Source organism: Zophobas morio, unplaced genomic scaffold (genome assembly GCF_036711695.1).
Source record: "Zophobas morio isolate AGI-343-1 ecotype UQ-CSIRO unplaced genomic scaffold, CSIRO_AGI_Zmor_V1 ptg000031l, whole genome shotgun sequence".
NCBI lineage: Eukaryota > Metazoa > Arthropoda > Insecta > Coleoptera > Tenebrionidae > Zophobas > Zophobas morio.
Genome location: NW_026972136.1, coordinates 11,890,394 through 11,911,119, shown reverse-complemented (window position 1 = coordinate 11,911,119; position 20,726 = coordinate 11,890,394). Strand labels below are relative to the sequence as shown.

The 20,726-nt window shown below is 32.2% G+C and overlaps 1 protein-coding gene across 2 annotated transcripts in view; it reads left to right on the top strand.

The window, feature by feature from the left end:
• The window catches only part of LOC135139438 (integrin alpha-PS2), a 168,813-nt gene that overhangs the window by 92,305 nt on the left and 55,782 nt on the right, over positions 1 to 20,726 (top strand). For both annotated transcript variants that reach the window (XM_064069673.1, XM_064069672.1), the window contains exon 4: positions 16,148 to 16,268. In XM_064069673.1, coding sequence (XP_063925743.1) covers positions 16,148 to 16,268 — 121 coding nt within the window. The remainder of the gene's footprint in view (positions 1 to 16,147; positions 16,269 to 20,726) is intronic.

Here is a 20,726-nt window from a genome sequence, read left to right as displayed (position 1 = left end):
CTTGAAATTCACAGTGCCATTTTAGCTCATTCTTTTTTACCCAAATTTCGAAATTGGAGATTTTGGAGTTTCTGGTTGGTGTGATATTTTGACTTTACTTACTGGATTTGAAGCAGTTTATTTCCACAATTTAAGTATATTCTTGCTGGAGACTTCAATCTCCCAAACATCATAATGGAAGACAATTTGATAATGTCTTGTTTGGGGAATCGTAAGAGTTTTGATATGGTTGATGCCACTTATTCATTTTTGAATCTAAATAACTGAATGGTATACCTAATCGGAGAGATGTGTTTTTGGATCTGATTTATTCTAATATTACTTCTTTTGTGATTCAAACCGCTGTTGAACTCTTGTCTATTATAAGTAGTCATCATAATGCATATGCCTGGTCTTTTTCATAATATTCTGAACCCTTTTTACTTTTAGATTCAGTTGTGTTCGACTTTAGTAATTATGATTATTGTTCTTTAAATAATTTCTTGGCATCTGTTGATTGGACAACATTCTTTAATGAATTGAATTTGAACGAAAACGTTTCTCCTTTTTACGACATTCTTTCTGATGGCCTTGATCATTGTGTTCCAAAGAAAACCATTAAAATCAATAAACATTATCCTAGATGGTTTAACAACAATCTTAGAAATCTGTGTCAACAAAAGAAGTTAGCCCATTCCAAGTATAAGAAGTCTGGCAAACTTGAAGATTATCTTTATTTTAAGACACTAAGATCGAATATTAAAGATCTTACACAAAGCCTTTTTGATTCTTACATTGCTAAGGTAGATGCTAGTATGGCATGTGACTCAAAGTATTTTTGGAAATTTATCCGGGACAATAACAAAGACTCTGGAATACCTAATTATGTCTTTTGGGAATAAATCAGCTGACAATGGATTTGATATTTCAAACCTTTTTGCAGAACATTTTTCTTCGATGTATGTAAACAGTTCTACTGTTAACTTCGATTGTGTTGAGCAGAATAGTGTAAATGTCCTTGACAGTGGCTTAAAGGTTACTATTTCCGAGGTATTTCAAGCCAGGTCCGAATGGAATCCCTAGTATAGTTTTGAAAAACTGTATTTACACTTTAACTACCCCATTATTTTTGTTGTTCGAATCATCTATTTGTGAATCTAAGCTTCCAGATTTGTGGAAACATAGCTATGTAACTCCAATTTTCAAATCTGGTGTTAAAACTAAAGTGGACAATTACAGGGGAGTCTGTAATTCCAAAGATCCTGGATGAAATAGTCTGCGTACAACTACAATGGATGTCTTCTTCGATTCTTTGTGCTCAACAACACGGTTTCACTAAAGGCAAATCCTACCTACGAGTATCTAATTTGCTTTTATTAACGATTCCTTCCAAGAAAAGATACCGGTTTATTCGATATACACGGACTTTGCTAAGGCCTTTGATAGAGTCAATCACAGTGTTTTGATCTCAAAATTGATGCAGGGGGGATTTAGATCAGACAGTATCAAGTGGTTGCATTCCTTTCTTTCGGACAGATATCAACAAGTTAAGACTGAAAATTTTATGTCTCAAACTTTTGCCGTCACATCTGGAGTTCCGCAAGGGTAGCACTGCGGACCAATTCTGTTCTTGCTTTTCATTAATGATTTAGAAGATTGTATTAAGTATTCCAATTTCTTAATTTTTGCGGATGGCCTTAAAATTTTCAAACAAATACGTTCTTTAGAAGATGCATTAGCCTTACAGTCCGACTTGGTTGAACTTCATAAATGGTGTCTGAATAACCAACTTTTTTTGAATATTGACAAATGCTACTCCATGTCATTTTGTAACTTGAAAAATCCATTTATATACACATATAGATAAGAAAATGTTCCCTTAAAAATTGTAAATGAGATAAAAGATCTTGGCGTAATTTTCGATTCGAAAATAACATTTAAGGGTCACTACAATTACATTTTCAAGAACGCTATGTGGATGTGGGGTTTTGTATGGCGGCACTGCTATGCCCTCGACTTCCTCTTTAAGAACCCTTTTTTGTTCTTTAGTTAGATCTCAACTGGAGTTTCGCGACCATATATTTTAAGTTTGATTTATCTGCTTGTATTTGTTGTCTACATGTGCCTAATTGTGATATATTTACTTGTTATTTCTGTAAAATATTGTATACATGTTTTTGTGTGGAACGATGCCAAATGTAGTGTTTCTATGTAATGGCTGTATAAAGTTATTGTTCGCCAGTTTGGCATCCATACTTCAATGTAGACATCGATTTGCTAGAGAGAGTTCAGAAAAAATTTCATCGTTCCATTGAATTTAAATCTCATTTGGTTCATCAGCAAGGAAATTATGAAAATAATGTAAGAAAACTTATGAATCTGTAAACGTTAGATTTGAGGAGGACTTTAGCAGATGGGTGTGTACTCCACGGGCTTGTTAATTCCTATATAAACTCACCATGTCAATTGTCAAAATTATCTTTTTATGTTCCGCATTCTGATGTAAGTAGCACTCGTAGTTTTACAGTTTTTAGGGTGCCTTTATCGAAAACTAATTTATCTTTAAATCATCCAGTTACGAGATTTATCTAATTGGGAAATAAGTTTGCTTCGTTTAACTCATTTCATTTATTTGGGTCTTCAAAATCTTTATTTAGAAACAGGTTCTTGTCTATTATAGGTAAAATTTAGTTAGGTTCATCACTTTATGTATAAATTAAATACTAGTTCTTTTAGTTTTTGTGCTTATTTTTAATTTCTGTGTTATTAAAATATCAATGTAAATAATATATGGACGTTGGTAATACTTTGCAATTCTTGAGTACGTTCAATTTAGAGTATTGTATCGTCATCTGGTCTCCATTTTATAATATTATTTATATTAACAGAATTGAGAGAGTACAAAAAAAAATTGTTAAGTTTTATGTTTTTAATTTAATATTTTTTATTCTAGTGACAATTATGAAAAATTATTGTCTGTTTATTTACAAAATGTCATCCTCATTGATTCTTCCATAGTTCTTTCAATGTTTTATCTACATGTTCCTAATCGTTGCGGTAGATCTTTCCATCTTTTAAGTATTCGATTTCATAAGATCTCGTATGGTTTAAATTCTACCCACTGTCGCACATGTAAATTAACTTATTATACAAACATTTGGATTTTGTAGCAACATCTGCCGCAACAGTTAAAAAAAATATTTAATTTAAAAATTATTTAAATTATATCTTCCTGTTTTGTAATTGGTTACCATGAACCGTCAATAAATGTTATTGTTATTATTATTATTACAATGTGCGGGTTCACAAATACAAAACATCGTTACTCCTAATTTAAGTAAACTGAATTGAAATTTAAAATCCAAGTAAAGTAAATCAAAACGTGTAAGGTTATTAAGTGAGTAAAATTGGTGTAATAAATGTATGTCCGCAAAGAGTTTTTTTGTCACACCCTACAATAAATCACTCTCTTCAGCGAGTTCAGTTCAGAACAGTTCTGGATAACAGCTTCCGTGATTTACTACTGTATTGGTAGCTAATAACGAAACTAATTTTAGTAAAATGTAACCTTATTTATCTTTTTATTTGGATAATTGTTGTGCTAAAAACTTTATTAGTTATGTTTCTTTAAATCACACTAAATTATATGTGTCCTAACTATCTGATTCCTTGCGCTCGAATTTTTTGTGTGATCCTCGGTCTTCTTTACAGGTTCATGAGTTCCTGGTTTGTCCTTCTTCTCCATTCTCCTTCTGTACTTTTGACCCCTCCAAAAATTGTTCTCAGTATTTTTCTTTCCCGTGTTTCTAATTTCATTTCGTCTTGTTTATTCAGTGTCCATGTTTCACTTACGTACGTTACCACTGGTCTTAAGATTGTTTCGTACATTCGTATTTTTAATTTTCACGATATATTTTTCCCTGCATTATTGATGTTAGAGAACCCATTGCTCTGCTGCCTTTTAGCATTCTTTGTTCTATTTCCTTTGCTTCTTTGGCTTTACTTGTTATTGTGGCTCCTAGGTGTAGAAATTCATTTACTTTTTCTATCTTGTATTCTTTTCTGTTTTTAATGTAATATATCTATCTTCTTTTACGTGATCTGTATACATTTCTAAGTATTTCGTCTTCTGCTCATTTACCACTACACCGTACTTCCTCGCCTCTTTTTCAAATTGCTTAAATGTCCTTTCTGGCTCCTTTCTTAATCTCGTAAGCCAGGCGACATCGTCTGTATATGCAATGCATTGCTTCTTATGGTGATATATTAATCTATTTGTTTGTATTCTGCTTTCCCTTATTATGTCCTCTAGTACAACATTAAACAGATCGCTTGATAGTGGATCTCCTTGCCGTAGCCCTTTTCTAACCAAGAATTCTCTTGATATATGTTTCCTTCCAAAATAATTTTGTTGCTCGTGTTTTGTAGTGTCATTTTAACTAATCTTATCAATTTTCTTGGTATTTCTAGCTTTTCCATTGCTTCATATAAGATGCTTCGGTCTATGGAATCGTAGGCTTGTTTAAGGGGGGGCTGAAGTAGGTTTCGGCATAGGGCAAATAATATAAAACGGGGCACGTGTTTTACGGAAAACCCTTGGTCCAATCACAACAATTTTTCGTATATATAATCTATGGAAAAAACTCTATAGATCTGTTTTTTAGTTTTTTGAAAAAACTGTATTTGAACATACTTTTTAAGCTTTACAATTCCTGAAATTTTGAGTGTTTTTATTATTTATGACTTGTAAAGAAAATTTCCAAATTTTACTTACAGACACCTGTAGTAAATTTACTTTGGAGTATATATGTTTTTGAAAAATGAAAATCGGATAATAAATAAACTCTAAAACACATGCCGAAAAAACAGATTCGGAAATATTTTTCAAGCTGAGTAATTTTCTGGTTTATTGGGGATGAGCTATAGGTATACACCTAAAGAGCTTAACACCATCACTCATAGATAAACGCATTAAAGTGAAGAGGCCAATTGTGTTATGATTCAGGAGATTTTTTTAGTAGAAATTATTTAGATAATTTTCACAGAAATTCAGATTTTATTTTCTTCTTACTTTTGGTCCACACAGTGATTGGTCAGAGGATCCTAATATTAGTCGGCAACTGAAAATTTTACATTTAGTTTAGTTGCTGTATTTATAGCAATACACAAGTGGTTACAGTTTGTGGTCATTTTATCAATCTAAAAATGTATCTGTTCATTAGAATACTGCATTTATATAAACAGGTATGTACGTTTGTACGTATTTCACAAGTTAAATACCTATAGAGTAGAAACTTAAAAATCATAAAAAGTTCTAACAAGATTTCTTTCTGTTAATAGTATAGATTAATCATATCTTTTATGTTTATTGCTAATTCAGGGGAAAGATTTTATGACTCACACGTTACATCTTTCAAGTAAAATAGAAATAGATTTTGTATTTTGGAAATATAAATTTTTACAAAAAAAAAAATTAAAATGATTTCTTGTTTGAGAGTCGTCATTGTCATTTTCTTCAACAGGAACTCCATAGTTGGCGGAAAAAACTTTTTAAATTTTAATCGCCACACTCGTATTATATTTTAAAATACATTATTTGGTAAAAAATCTAGCATAATCAAATGTTTATGTTCATAATATACCTATAGCTATAGAAAAACTTTCAAAAATTTTCACTCTTCAAAAAAAAAAAAAATAAATTGCCATTTAAAAATATGTTAATGACAATATAATTTAAAACAAAAGACAATCAACATACAATTTTTATGTAGCGATGTACAGTTGCAACCCCCCAAAAGTGCACGATTTTTCGTTGTCATGGAACTTTTTGAATTTTTAAATTAATGTAAGTCTGGCTATTACCAGTGACGTAGCATTTTTGAATAAACAAAATGCCAAATTTGACAAAGTTTGTTATTCGAACGCCCATGATTTGAACATATGTATATACATTTACAAAAGAGAAAATTATCGTGTACTTTTGGAAGGTCGCAAATGTACATGTTGAAAATATTTAGAAAATCGAACTTAAAAATTTAAATATACATACCTATCAAAATTAAATGCAAAAAATGTTACTATAATGTTTGTTTTTTTCAAGCAGAATGCCTCGTTTTACCATAAAATGGACAAAAAGAGTAAATAAGGAACATGTATATTATTACCAAAAGCAAGGCCAGTTGCACATAACGAAAAGGAAATCTTGTATTTTTGCCATTTGGACACTCAAAGAGGTTAAAATTACATACGTTCGATATGACGAAGAATTTTGTAAAAAAATGGTTCTAAAACTCCAAAAATTTTATTACGGATGCGTTCTTCCAGAACTTGTTGATCCTAGGAGACGTAGGGTATTATCTATTCGAAATCCTGATTATATTTTAAAAGCACACAGAGAAAAAAAATCACTAAAAGTTAAAAAACAACTTTAATTTTAAGTTTAATAAAACTGATGGTTATTTTTTGTTGTATTAATTCGTCATTATTAATTTTATAAATTTGACATCTTTTTAAATTATCATTCTCTGTTTTTCGGAAAGTTTGGTCGAAATCAGCTTCGAGCAAATTTTTTTTTATCTATGTATCTGTCTATCTATAAGCCTGTCTGTCCAATTTTGAACGTATGCCTCCCCTTCATTCTTATATACTTTTTTTTATTTTTTGATTACTATAAATTATACTCCTATTGCATACTATTTATGTATAGATTATTTGCTCGTTTTGAAAATATTTAATATACTTACTAAATCTGTCACCTCTAAAATGGTAGTTTCATTGTCTGTTATTCTTCTAGTTTATATTGATCAAGATGATGCCTTTCTTAATACAAAAAAAAAACCTGAAGATTATTTAGATAATTGTAAAATTTACCTGCAAAATAGAAAATAAACATACTCGACCTGCAACAACCAGAGGACGGACGACCGTCCTCAGGTAATTTATTCAGATAAGGAATTAATACAGTCGCCCATCCAAGTGTGCTAATAATCCGCACCGACAAAATATTTTACTTCAGCTTCCCCTTAAAGTCTATGAAAAGGATGTGCAGGCTTAGGTTTTGCTATTTTGGGTTGTTTTTAGAGCAAAAATCTGATCTATGGTTGATCTTCCTGCTCTAAACCCTCCTTGATATTCTCCTATTGTTTGCATGGTGTATTCTCTCAATCTAGTTTTATGATTTTTGCTAAGATCTTATACACTACATCAAGTATGGCTATTCCTCTGTAGTTTTCACATTCCGTTTTGTCTCCTTTTTTAAATATGGGGCAGATAATGGCGCTGTTCCATCATTTCGGTGTTATCTCCTTTTGCCATATTCTAAGTATTGGTTGATATATTCTCTTAGTAAGTTGTTCGGCTCATATTTTCAGTAGTTCTGCAGGTATTCCATTTTCACCGGGGCTTTTATGACTTTTCATTTCTTGTATCATTCTACTCACTTCTTGTCTAGTTGGTTCCTCTATTTTTTCTTCTTTTTCATTGTTGTCTTGTCTAAGTGTCTTCACTACTTTTGGCTGTTGTTCTTCCTCTGTCTTGTCATTTAGTAGGTCTTCAAAATATTCCGCCCATCTGTCTAGTTTTTCTACTGTGTCTCCAATCAGTTGTCCTTCTTTACTAATGCAGTATACCGTTCTCGTGCTCGTGGTCTGTCTTGTTTGCCTGACTTCCTGGTAGAAGTTTTGTATCTCTTTGTTTTGGTAGTGTTTTTCTATTGTATCCTTTTTTTTTCAAATGTTCTCTCTTTCTCCGTTTTTGATCTTTTCCTATTTTTGCAATGTTTCTAGTTATCAAGGCTTTCTTACATTCTTCATTATACCAATCTTCCTTTCTACTTCTTCGTTCGGTACGTTTCTACCATTTCTGCTTCAATTTGTTGTCATTTTTTTGTCCCTAAGTATCTCAACATTGACTCTTTTTCTTTCTTTTTTTTTAGTTTTCTATTGGTTGGTAGTTTTTCTTTTGTAGCTCCTGCAATCGTGAATCATCGTATGGTCTCTATGTTCCATTAGAACATGGTCTAATTGGTTCTTTGTCTTGTTGTTCGGGGAGGTCCATGTTTCTTTATGTATATTTTGTGGTCAAAATGAGTGCTTATTATTTTCATTTTATTTTCTTCAGCAAACTCTGTAAGCATTTTTCCATTTTCGTAGCTTTCTTTGTGTAGACTTTTTCCATTGGTGATATGCCGGAAGTCCCCTTCTCTTCCTACTTTTGCATTTGTATCTCCGATAACTATTTTTATGTCATATTTTGGAATTTGTCTTATTATATATGCAATCATTTCATAGAATTCATTTTTTATTTCTATGCTTTTCTCTTCCGTAGGTGCATGTCCATTTATAATGCTTATTTTTTTATATTTTCCTCGGATTCTTAGGTAATATATTCTGTCCGATATTGATTTGAAGTCGATCACGGTCCTCTTCATCTTTCATTCACTATAAATCCAGTCCCAAAGTACCTTTTGTTTCCTCCACTTTTAAAGAACACATTTTTTCTTATCTCTATAACTTCATTTCCTTACTGCTTTGTTTCTTGTAGAGCTAATATGTCCAGCCGATACTTTTCCATTGTGTTTATCAGGTTTCTCAAGGCCCCTTCTTCGTAAGTGTCTCGTACGTTCCATGTTCCCAATTTAATTATTGTTCTATCACATTTATTCTCCTTTCCTGCTGCTTTTTTTCTTGTTTTTCCATTTCATGTCCCTTTATCTCGCCATGTCGTTTTCGTTCGTTCCGAGTTTTTTTCCACCTTGGATAGTTTTTTAATTCTTTGTTTTTGTCTGTATCAATCCCATTTTTTTCCTTATTCCATTTCCATGTTTCTTCCTCAATTATGATCTTTTGATATCCCACCTTGATTCTCTTCCCCTTATTCCTTTCTAATTGTGCTATTCTTCTAAGTTCCTTTTGGTTCGTCATTCCTGTTTTTTTTTACTTTTGTTTTCCATTATTTTCATTTTATCTTGGATGTTGTTCAATTCCACTACAGCAATTTCCTCCCTCAACTTCCTTACTGTGTTTGTTTTCATTTATTTTAATACCTTGTACTACTATATTTTTCTTCCTCTTTTCCTTTTCTAGCTTTTCTATTCTCTCTTTGGCAGCTATTATATCTGTTTTTAGCCCATCCAGTTCTCTTACCATTTTCTCATTAGATGCTTTTAGCTGTCTTATTTCTTCATTATATTGTTCTTAGTTTTGTGCTATCTCACTTCTTTCTAAGATTTACCTATTAGAATAACAAACTTCTTCTATTTTCTTTCCTCCCTGTTACTTCGCACTGTCCTGTTCACTTTGGTTCCACTTTTTAGTATTATTTCCCGTTGGAAGGCCCGTTTTTCGAGTTTCTTGCAGCCAGAAAATAACACTGTTGTTTCACATACGTATTAATATAACGATATTATGTTTCGAGTTTGCACTGATAAGATAACAAAATGAAACAAATAGATATACAGGGCTACTACAAATGTTTTTATATCGTTGGTTACTGAAACAAACGCGGAAAGCCGCAAATGGATTGATCTACCACCTACAATCTAAAAACATTTATAATAAGTAGTAATAACCCAGTATTTATTTACACAGTATGTTAAAAAACTGTATCATGTAGCGTGCGACACTAGAAATGTCGCAAAATACATAACTCATCAAATGCAAGTAGCAGCGTGTGGGTATCAGGGCAGCAGGTTTTTTCACGTAATATATTCATTATAAAATACTGTGGGTGTGAAAAGTGGTTAAATGTCATCTTAGAACAATAGGAAAAATAGCTCATTATTTTTTATTTCATTATATGATTATCATTTCTTTTTATAGTTGCAATAAAAGCATAAATAAAAATAAATACGATTATATATTTTGCAGCAAAATTAAATTTTCTAGTTTGATGGGCATTCTGCGAAATTTGTCAATTTGAGCGTCGTTATTATTTTTTTAACACTCAATTATTTAACAACATACTCACTTAATAGTAAATAAAAGATTAAGGTGGTCAAGCCCGTCATTATGCGCTAAGTAAGGGCTCTAAAATTTCTGTCACTGACCCTGCAGACACCTGAGCGCATCCTTTATACGGCAAGTTTATGAATAAGACCTCTGCCACCTCATGCTTTCCTTTTATCGATTGTATCGTCGACGATCGCTCACAATGCCTGTCCACGAGTGAATAATCGCTGATGAACCGCATCGGTGCGTAATGGTCTCCTTGTTCCCAATTCGTTTTCATTCTCGTCTTTGATTCACAATTCATCTTCACAGAAATGCATTTACGACTATCAATAACTGACGCCCGAAAAAAGAATACGTTTAATTTTCATTTTTCAATAAGCGCGGGCCCGTGGGATATCGAATGATGAGATATTGAATTGCTGGCATGGCGTTAATTGTTGAATCGAAAGCGAGAAATTAATGATGGGTTGGCCCGTGCATCTGATTGACGAAAAAAGGAGACGGGACTATTTCGGGAGGATCGCTATTAAAATCGGAAAGGGTCGTGCCTACTCAACACTTCAGAAATAGAATGAGGAGCTTCGCTGATTCATGCTTTGAAAGCTGGATGAATGCGAATGATGCATTGGGGAAAATGACCTAATTTGAAAAACACACGTTCTGTGTAAAAATACGATTACTATCTGGAAATATCAGCAGAGACATGCGTGTAATTTTTGATGATGCGGAAAGTGAAGAAGCCACACGTACATTTCTAGGGATTTTTGGAAAATTCATTTAATAAATACTGAGGTTACACATGTTTCAGTTTTAAATAAAAAATGATCACGTGTTGGTAGAGTTACTTTTTAGAGACCTAAAGAATTACAATTACAGTGGAAAATAACAAAATGTTGTCAGGAATTATTGGATGTGGTTTTAAACAATAGGAAGTTATATGATACGAATAAAAATAGAGCAAGGTTCATCGAAGAAATAACACTAGAAAAACAGATTAGCTAGTAAAGCAATTTTAATGAAAAATTACAAAATTATGTATACTAATACTAAATGATGATGATACGGTAGAAAACAAAGTTCCAGATCAGCGTTTTTATTTCTTGTTTTACACTTAATTTGTAAAATAAATATTTTCTCTTTATGTGAAGAATACGCACGTCTTTATATGTATAATAATGATAAAATAAGAGTTCTAATATTCATAACATTTGGTTCGTTTGTGGTTTAATTAATAATTTTAAAAAGATCATTTAGGCAACCAGTTATACAGATGCGCGTGCTAGTTGTCATGCGTCCTTATGCATTTAATAAAGTTCAAAACTGAGAGGCGGCACGTTTTCAGGTCATTTCGACCCTATAATCATTTATAGAAACCTGATATTAAAATTAGGTACTTGTGTATATTTTAAATCACGTTCTACTCATCTTTGCGTCGTGATGAGGTTTGGTTATGTCCAGAAGTCTTAATTAATCACACTGAAGATTTTTACCTTTAATAAATTTATAACATAAAAAATTGGTCTAAAGAGTTTAGATAGTACTTCCCTCGCTGTCGGAACTTGACGACTGCATGCCTATTGTGTTTTTTTTCTCATTACATTTTTGTAGTGGGAATTTAAAAAAAAATTGCGATGACGTCATCAACATTTTTGCAAGGACACGTATATCAGTTGGGATGGGTGTAGTGTAATACTAAGAATAAAATTATTATATTCTCAAATTTTCGGGAAAATGAATTGGGTCGTTTTGAATATTGATTTGTAATAATCAATAAAATAACGAAACAATTTACTCACGTATACCTACGTATCAGAGGCAACTGAAAATCGTGTATGTATAAACATTCTTAATTTAAGATGACAGGCGTAACAGCATACGTGACAGTCAAACAGAGAAACTGTAAACAAAACGACCATCGGTTTTATTGCTTCGACTTCCGCTTATTATATAAAACATTGGGTTTTATTTTAATTCTTGACGGTGAAATTCACAATTGGTTGATTATAAACATGTCTATTTCACATTCGCGGAACCAAGTGACCGCATAAAACAAATGCAGGTCTGTAATGTTAAAGTCGATGTAAATAAGCGTGCTACCCTTATGTTTCAACCGAGTTTTTCCTTTAACAAATTTTGTGTCTACCAAATTGGGTTGGTTGGGGTGTAATACTAATAATAAGTGTTGCCTTTAATTTAATCAATAAAATAAATTGACTTCATTAATTTTTTTGAACCACCTCTTAAGAAAATCTAAAAAATATGAATGGAATGATAAATGACAAGTACAAACTCATCATATGTTTTGCATTTTAGATAGGATTTATTCAGCAAAATTTAAGGGTGACGTCATCAATTTTTTTAGGAGGGATGAACAAATACATTTTGAACAAAAGTTTACCATGCTTATAATAACTTTAAAATATTCCCAAGATTTCAAAGCATTCGGTTTTGTAATTCCTGATTAAATCGATAAAATAAATTCACGCCTTCATTAATTTTTTTGAGTCACCCTGCATATGCAAATCCAAAAATATGAATGGAATGATAAATCACAAGTACAGACTCATCATATTTTGTACATTTTAGATACGATTTATTCGGCAAACTTTTGAGCTGACGTCATCAGTTTTTTGTAGAAGATAACCAAATATATTTTGACTAAAAATTTATTATGCTCTTTATAACCTTAAAACATCTGCAAGATTTCAAAGCATTCGGTTTTGTAGTTCCTGATTAAATCAATAAAATAAATTTACGCATTCATTAATTTTTTTGAGTCACCCTGTATATGCAAATCGAAAAAATTTGAATGGAATGATAAATCACAAGAAGAGACTCACCATATTTTGTACATTTTAGATAGGATTTATTCAGCAAAATTTTGTGGTGACGTCATAATTTTTTTAGGGGGGACGACCAAATACGTTTTGATCAAAAATTTACCATGCTTATGATAATTTTAAAATATCTTCAAGATTTCGAAGCATTCGGTTTTGTAGTTCCTGAGTAAATCAGTAAAATAAATTTACGCTTTCATTTATTTTCTTGAATCACCCTGTATATGCAAATCCAAAAAATATGAATGGAGTGATAGATCACAAGTACAGACTGATCATATTTTGTACATTTTAGATATGATTTATTCGGCAAAATTTCGAGCTGACGTCATCAAGTTTTTGGAGGGGATAAGCAAATATATTTTGACTAAACATTTATTATGCTCTTTATAACCTTAAAACATGTGCAAGATGTCAGAGCATTCCGTTTTGTAGTTCCTGATTAAATCAATAAAATATATTTACGCATTCATTAATTTTTTTGAGTCACTCTGTATATGCAAATCCAAAAAATATGAATGGAGTGATAAATGACAAGTACAGGCTCATCATATTTTGTACATTTTAGATATGATTTATTCGGCAAACTTTCGAGCTGACGTCATCAAGTTTTTGGAGGGGATAAGCAAATATATTTTGACTAAACATTTATTATGCTCTTTATGACCTTAAAACATCTGCAAGATTTCAGAGCATTCGGTTTTGTAGTTCCTGATTAAATCAATAAAATATATTTACGCATTCATTAATTTTTTTGAGTCACCCTGTATATGCAAATCCAAAAAATATGAATGGAGTGATAGATCACAAGTACAGACCCATCATATTTTGTACATTTTAGATATGATTTATTCCACAAACTTTTGAGCTGACGTCATCAAGTTTTTGGAGGGGATAAGCAAATATTTTTTGACTAAAGATTTATGATGCTCTTTATAGCCTTAAAACATCTGCAACATTTCAAAGTATTCTGGTTAGCAGATTAAAAATTAAATTTCAAAATGTTGTTTTATAATTTCGATTTTTTTTCCAAAAATCTGGACGTTTCGGGTGAAAAGTCGATTCAGAGTTGTAAACTACATGTGTAGGACTATGTTATTTTATACAATTGAAAACCCATTTACTATGTACAATTTTGAAGTGACGTCATCGCATTAGTGGTGGGGATGATTAGACAAATTTTGGTTAGCGTTTTACCATCTACATCAGTGGTTCGCAAACTGGGTGCCGCGGCACACTGGGGTGCCGCGGAACCCCCAAGAGGGTGCCGTGAAAATTTTATAATAATTTTAATAAATATAAGCACAAAACCAACTTTAAAAAATAATAATTAATGATCTGATTTTATTAATATAGTACTACAACTGTTCAGTAATGGAAAATGTGTTCTGAACATGTTAATTTTCTTCATACTGAAGTAAGATGGCTATCTAAAGGCCGTGTTCTTTCTCGATTTTGGGAATTAAGAAAACAGATATAAACGTTTTTTGAATCAGAAAATATTGAACAATTTTTTGACCTCCTTCAAGACCACGTTTGGTGTGTAAAAGTAGCATATTTAACTAATATTTTTGAACACTTAAATAAAATATGTAAATTCAAGTATGCAAGGTAGAAATGAAAAAAATTTGGCTTCAAAAGACAAGCTTAAATTATGGAAAAAATATTTATAAAACAATCTTAACATCAATTACTTATTATACAATCATGTGATTAAGTGTTTTTGATAATAAATTAGTTACAATTAAAACTGTTCCTGGAGGGGTGCCGCCAAATTTTGTTTAATATTTTAGGGTGCCATCAATAATAAAAGTTTGCGAACCACTGATTCTACATGATATTCTTAATATAAGTACAAAATTTCACAACAATCGGTCGAGTACTTTCGGAGATTATCTGTCTAATAAAAATCCGGGACGGCAGACGGACAGACAGACGGACGGACAGACGGACAGACGGACAGACAGACGGAAATGGGAGACCTATTTCTTCGTCTTCTAGGGGTCATGAAAGATCGAGAAAACGTAAAAGTAGAGAGTCGGCCGACGGACTCGATTACAATACTTCCTTTGCTTACGCTCGGGAAGTAAAAAGGAAGCGACTGTGTAACTTATTGAATTAAAAACCAAATGAAAGTTAACAGATGGTTTTATATACATCATTAATTTGCGTAGGTCTCGCAGGACCGTTTTTGGCATGATCCCTTTTTCTTTATTACTTATCATCGTCTTTTTAATGAATCATTAGTTTTCCCACCGTCCATTCTCTGTCGCCGCCCCTGAACTTGTATCGTATGCGACAGAATTCTCGTTAAAATTCGTATTTAAACTGTGATATTCAGCACCGTTACTAAAACTGTCGAAAAACTAATTAAGAAAACACATCGAATTCTTGGAATGGTGTGTGGGATTTGTTTATTTGAAATTATGAAATCCGAAAGCTGTCAATCGTACCGAATTTTACTTTCCTTTTCAGTTTTATGCAAATACCCTTCATAAACTTAACATAAAGACCTGTTGGTATTTTTACTTGTATTACGACATCTCTGGCAATTAATGATGATGATTTTAACAGCCCGATTAAAATGTCCATTAAATCGAGCAGTTTAGTATAGGAAGTGTTTCCAGAGCATTTTCTTATTAATGAATAATGACATTTTAAAACAATCTACAGCATTTTCGGTAGAAAATTATTACCAGCTGATATTTACAAGCCAAATCTTAAATTAATACAACAAAAATATAACATCGGATTTGTTTACATACAATATCCTCTCACCATTAATTTATAACCACAGATGTTTGTTGTTTTAGTACGTGATAACAACGAAAATAATGTCTCCATAAAAACCTCCTTTGACTTATGTTTCTGATAACATAAAGATCCCAGAAAAGCCACATCTTTACCCAATTTTTTTATTAATAACGCACAATATCAAAGAAAGCCGCGCTACCAAATTGTTTGTTTTATTGCTTTTTGATTCTTTGAACCGAAAAATGGTAGCGGCAGCTACAAAGGTTAACGACATTTTTAAAACCACCACTGCTTTACCGAAGTCTCCCTCCCATCTTGATGATCACAACACTAAACACTCCCTAATCTATTTTTAATCTACAACGAGAACGACGGAAAAGTGCGCACCTTTCTATTTATTGTCCTTGGAAATGACACAAGGCTTTAATTAAACGACGATTGAAACGTGTTGTCTATAAATATATGTGGGAAATGTATATCACACCTATAGATACCTGTAAAATAATAGTTTTAACGATACTGAATTCAATGGGCTTTTCACGTAAATCACTATCGTACCACGAAAAATTTTGGCAAAATGCGTTCAGTGTACTAAATTGATATAACAGTTTTTCTTTTTTTTTCAAGGCCTGCGCCCCTCGCTACACCTGGTTCCCCAACGGTCGTACGCGCCGAGATCCCGTAGGAACCTGCTACGTCTCCAGCGGCTTCTTCGATGATTTCAACGAATATTCACCTTGCAGGACATGTAAGTAATAACAATTTAAGCTAATCGCTCAATTTATACCCTTACGTCATTTTTGCGGCAATATCTGACCACACCATTCTGCGAAACACCAATATTTAGACAAAATGAAGTGGGCCGCGTTTACTTAAGAATATTGCATGATTCAACTTAGTCACTTATTCTGCATGCACTCAAAAATAAGTCTGGTCAGGTGATGTCATCACCTATGACAATGTCTCAGAACTGTGTAAATTAAGCAACGATCCGGAAGTTTTGGTTTTTTAATGTTGAGTACAGTTCCTGCCTGTGACGTCAGGGCATGTGTACGCCAGATGTGACTCAAAGGGCACGTGTACGTACCGAATTTTATTTATTAATTAATCCTTTGAAACCGTGAGACGACGATAAACAAGAATTTCGACACGTCTGAAAGGAGGCTTAGTGATGGAACGGAAGAGTTCTTTAGATGTTCAGGGATTTACCTATAACGAAGTGCATTATGGAGATCGTAAACATGCGGGATGACCATTTTATTGGTGTCGACAACTGTCAGATTGTTTGATAAACAACCGTGGCGCCTATGCTTAATCGCCGAAATAACACGGATGCTTAGCGAGCCGAAGACTTGAGATTAGATGACCCTTATGCTTGAGGAAATTCCGTGTTAAAAGCGCTTTAGTTTCGTGAAAAAAATAATTATCATACGGCGCCAGATGTTTCATCTGCTTATTTCTTCTAGCGAGGGTGAAAAATACTCGAAGACGTCCATTTTTGTTTTTTAGAAGATCTACAAATGTGAAAATTTTTAGAAGACGCTGTTCCTTCAATTTTTCCCTCTGCAACGGAGAGTAATAATTCAAATAGTAAGCTCTCCAATGAATCTTTTCTGTTTGAATTTCCCCTGTCAAATAATTTTCTTTCTTCTCAACCTCTCTGGCTTGAATTTGTTTCGTCTAAACCGCTAAAGTGTAAAAAAAAATAAGCCAGAAATTATACTTGCACAAAGTGTGTAATTCAAATTTAAGGAAAAATTTAACAAATATATTAACAAAGGATCAAATTGAGAATCTAAAAGGGAAAAAACTCAAAAAATGTTCCGAGCAAACAATCACTAAATCTTTGAAGCTTAAATTTGGATGTGGGACCAGTAGATATAACTTATTAAGAAAAATGAAACTACCATTTCCAGCTATTCGAACATCGAATTTTCATTTACAAAATTTAGAGTTTAAATCTGGAGTTTTGGATGAAATTATAGGGTTTTTGAAAATTAAATGTGAATCGCTTAATCAGGATTTTGGGAGGGATTGTATGGTGGCATTGGACGAAATGGATATAAAAGCTGGGATTGATTATTGTGTACATAGTCGGACGTATATTGGGGGAATTACTTTACCAAAACATGGGGGAATAGCGACAAAAGCGTTGGTAATTCTCGTGGGAGGTATTACTACTCGCTGGAAACAAATTGTTTCATACTATTTTACTGGAGACAGTTTGAATGGGGCAGTTCTAGCTGATGTTCTTAAAGAAGTTTTTAAGAAAATCAGTGCAATTGGTTTGAAGGTTCATTCTGTAACCTCAGATATGGGATCGGCGAATCAAGCTATGCGGAAAACCTTTGGAATAAAAGCTGGAAGAAAATGCGAAACAAAAAATTATGTCCTAAACCCAGTTAATGGCGAAAAAATTTACTTTTTAGCAGATGGGCCACATTTATTAAAAAATATAAAGCAATATTTGGTACAAAACAAAATCATTCAATTACCAAATGATTTTGTTGAAAAATATAAACTAACTTCTGGTTTAGTTGACGTGCAACATATTAAAGATTTTTGTGAAGAAGAAGGCAAATTTGAGCTGCAATTTGCGTCTAAATTAAATGTGGATCTTTTACAATCTAACCATTTTAACAAAATGAATTATGGCCTTGAGCAAGTTTAACATGGCTGCCTATAGGGAAACTTTAGAATTCCTTCAAGAGTTCATTAAGTTATATATTTTTAAACGTAAAAGTCGCTCCTGACAAATTTGGAAAAGTAGTTTGGAAGCCTATTCAAACAGGTGTTATACTGACTACAACATCAATTTTAGACCTGCAAAACTTGTTTTTGAACGAAAAGAAAAATTCATATTTATTAACATCGAAATTTTCTCAAGATTGTTTAGAAAATGTATTTTCCCAAAGACGTCTGGCCAAGACATCCGGTCCCAATTTAAATATGACTTAAAACTTTTATCAGTTTCTCAATATTTGGACGTTTCAAATAACTCAAGTTACGAAATCGGCAAAACAACACCTTTAGTGGGTTTTTTTGTGAAGAAGAAGGCAAATTTGAGCTGCAATTTGCGTCTAAATTAAATGTAGATCTTTTACAATTTAAGCATTTTAACAAAATGAAGGTGTCAAATTCTCCAAACGTTTTAAATCGAAATGTTAGTTGTGGAATAAAATTTGTTGCGGAAGAGGAGAGAGGAAAGACAAATCTTCTCTAATGACAGCTGTTTTTATTGATGTGGTACATAGGTGGTTCCAGTTGATTAGTTCTAGATCAACTATTTTGGTCTTGAGCTAGTTTAATATCGCTGTCTATAGGGAAACTATAGAATTCCTTCAAGAGTTCATTAAGTTATTTTTAAACTTAAAAGTCTCTCTTGACAAATTTGGAAAAGCAGTTTGGAAGCCTATTCAAACATGTGTTATACTGACAACAACATAAATTTTAGACCTGCAAAACTTGTTTTTGAACGAGAAAAATACTCGTATTTATTAACATCGAGATTTTCTCAAGATTGTTTAGAAAATGTATTTTCCCAAATTCGGTCAAGACATCCGGTCCCTACGACCATTCAGTTTAAATATAACTCAAAACTTTTATCAGTTTCTCAATATTTAGAGTTAGACGTTTCAAATAACTCAAGTTACGAAACCGTCAAAACAACACCTTTAGTTGGTTTTTTGAGTTATATTAAAGATAATAACAGAAAAGAAAACGATGTTCCTAAAGGAAAAGAAAATTTAGTTTTACCTAGAAATTGGAATTTGAAGAAAAAAGAACTTTCTTTGAGAGAAAAAAATGCTTTGTACAGTTGCACAGGTTACGTTGTTAAAAGCTTAATAAAAAATCAAAATTTTTGCAAAAAATGTATTGTTTCTTTGGGCTCTAAGAACAATTGTAATGAAAATTATGCAAAATTTGTGGTATTAAAAGATTATAAAACTGGTGCTTTACATTACGCTTCAGAGAACGCGTTCCAAATAGCAATTTTAGTAGAGCAAATTAGTATTTTGTAATGTGAGAGATTATTTAAAGAATAATAATTTTTACACTGGTAATGTTTTGTAAGTCATGAAAGAAATTAGGAAAAATTTGACTTATCGCTCAATACAATTTCCAACATGCTGCAACAGCAAAACAAAATTTACTGCAAGAATGATTACCGTCTGAAAATCTATACCAGAAAAGCTAAAGAAGAAATAAACAAAAAAAATCTAAGAGCAAAAGCCATGCAATAAGGGATTTGGTTGAAAATGCAAATCAAAAATTTGAATAAAAAATAAAGAGTAACAGTTTCGTTGTCCAAAATTTCTTGAATTTATATTAAAACTATTTAACTGATAAATTTTGAGATAAAAAATAATTTTTATTATGTTATGTAAATAAGCTTAATACCATTAATTCAATAGTAGCCCCTATTTAAAATTTTCCTTGTAACGCCACTGACCTTTTGGCATTAGTTGTCATTATTTGCTCTACTCTTATCATTATATTATTAAGGTAGGCTAGGAAGATCTAGAGGTTGTGGTGTTCTTGTAGCTTTTTAGGATAAATTTAAAGCGATCCCCTTGGATCTTGTATCTTTGTATTTATGCACGTGTTGTATAGGTTCGTTAGATGTGATAATTACACAGTAGAACAGTGTTTTTGTTACATATATTTTCTAAACATGATCTGAAAGGTAATTTTGTGCTGAACAACTCTTATAAAAGAGATAATACACCCATTAGTCAAAAAAAAATTATTCAATTTTTTATGTTCGTCCCGTGAACAATTAGAAAAAATTGGTCTAAAGAGTTTAGACAGTACTTCCCTCGCTGTCGGAAACTTGACGACTGCATGCCTATTGTGTTTTTTTTCTCATTACATTTTTGTAGTGGGAATTTAAAAAAAAATTGCGATGACGTCATCAACATTTTTGCAAGGACACGTATATCAGTTGGGATAGATGTAGTGTAATACTAAGAATAAAATTATTATATTCTCAAATTTTCGGGAAAATGAATTGGGTCGTTTGAATATTGATTTGTAATAATCAATAAAATAACGAAACAATTTACTCACGTATACCTACGTATCAGAGGCAACTGAAAATCGTGTATGTATAAACATTGTTAATTTAAGATGACAGGCGTAACAGCATACGTGAGAGCCAAACACAGAAACTGTAAACAAAACGACCGTCGGTTTTATTGCTTCG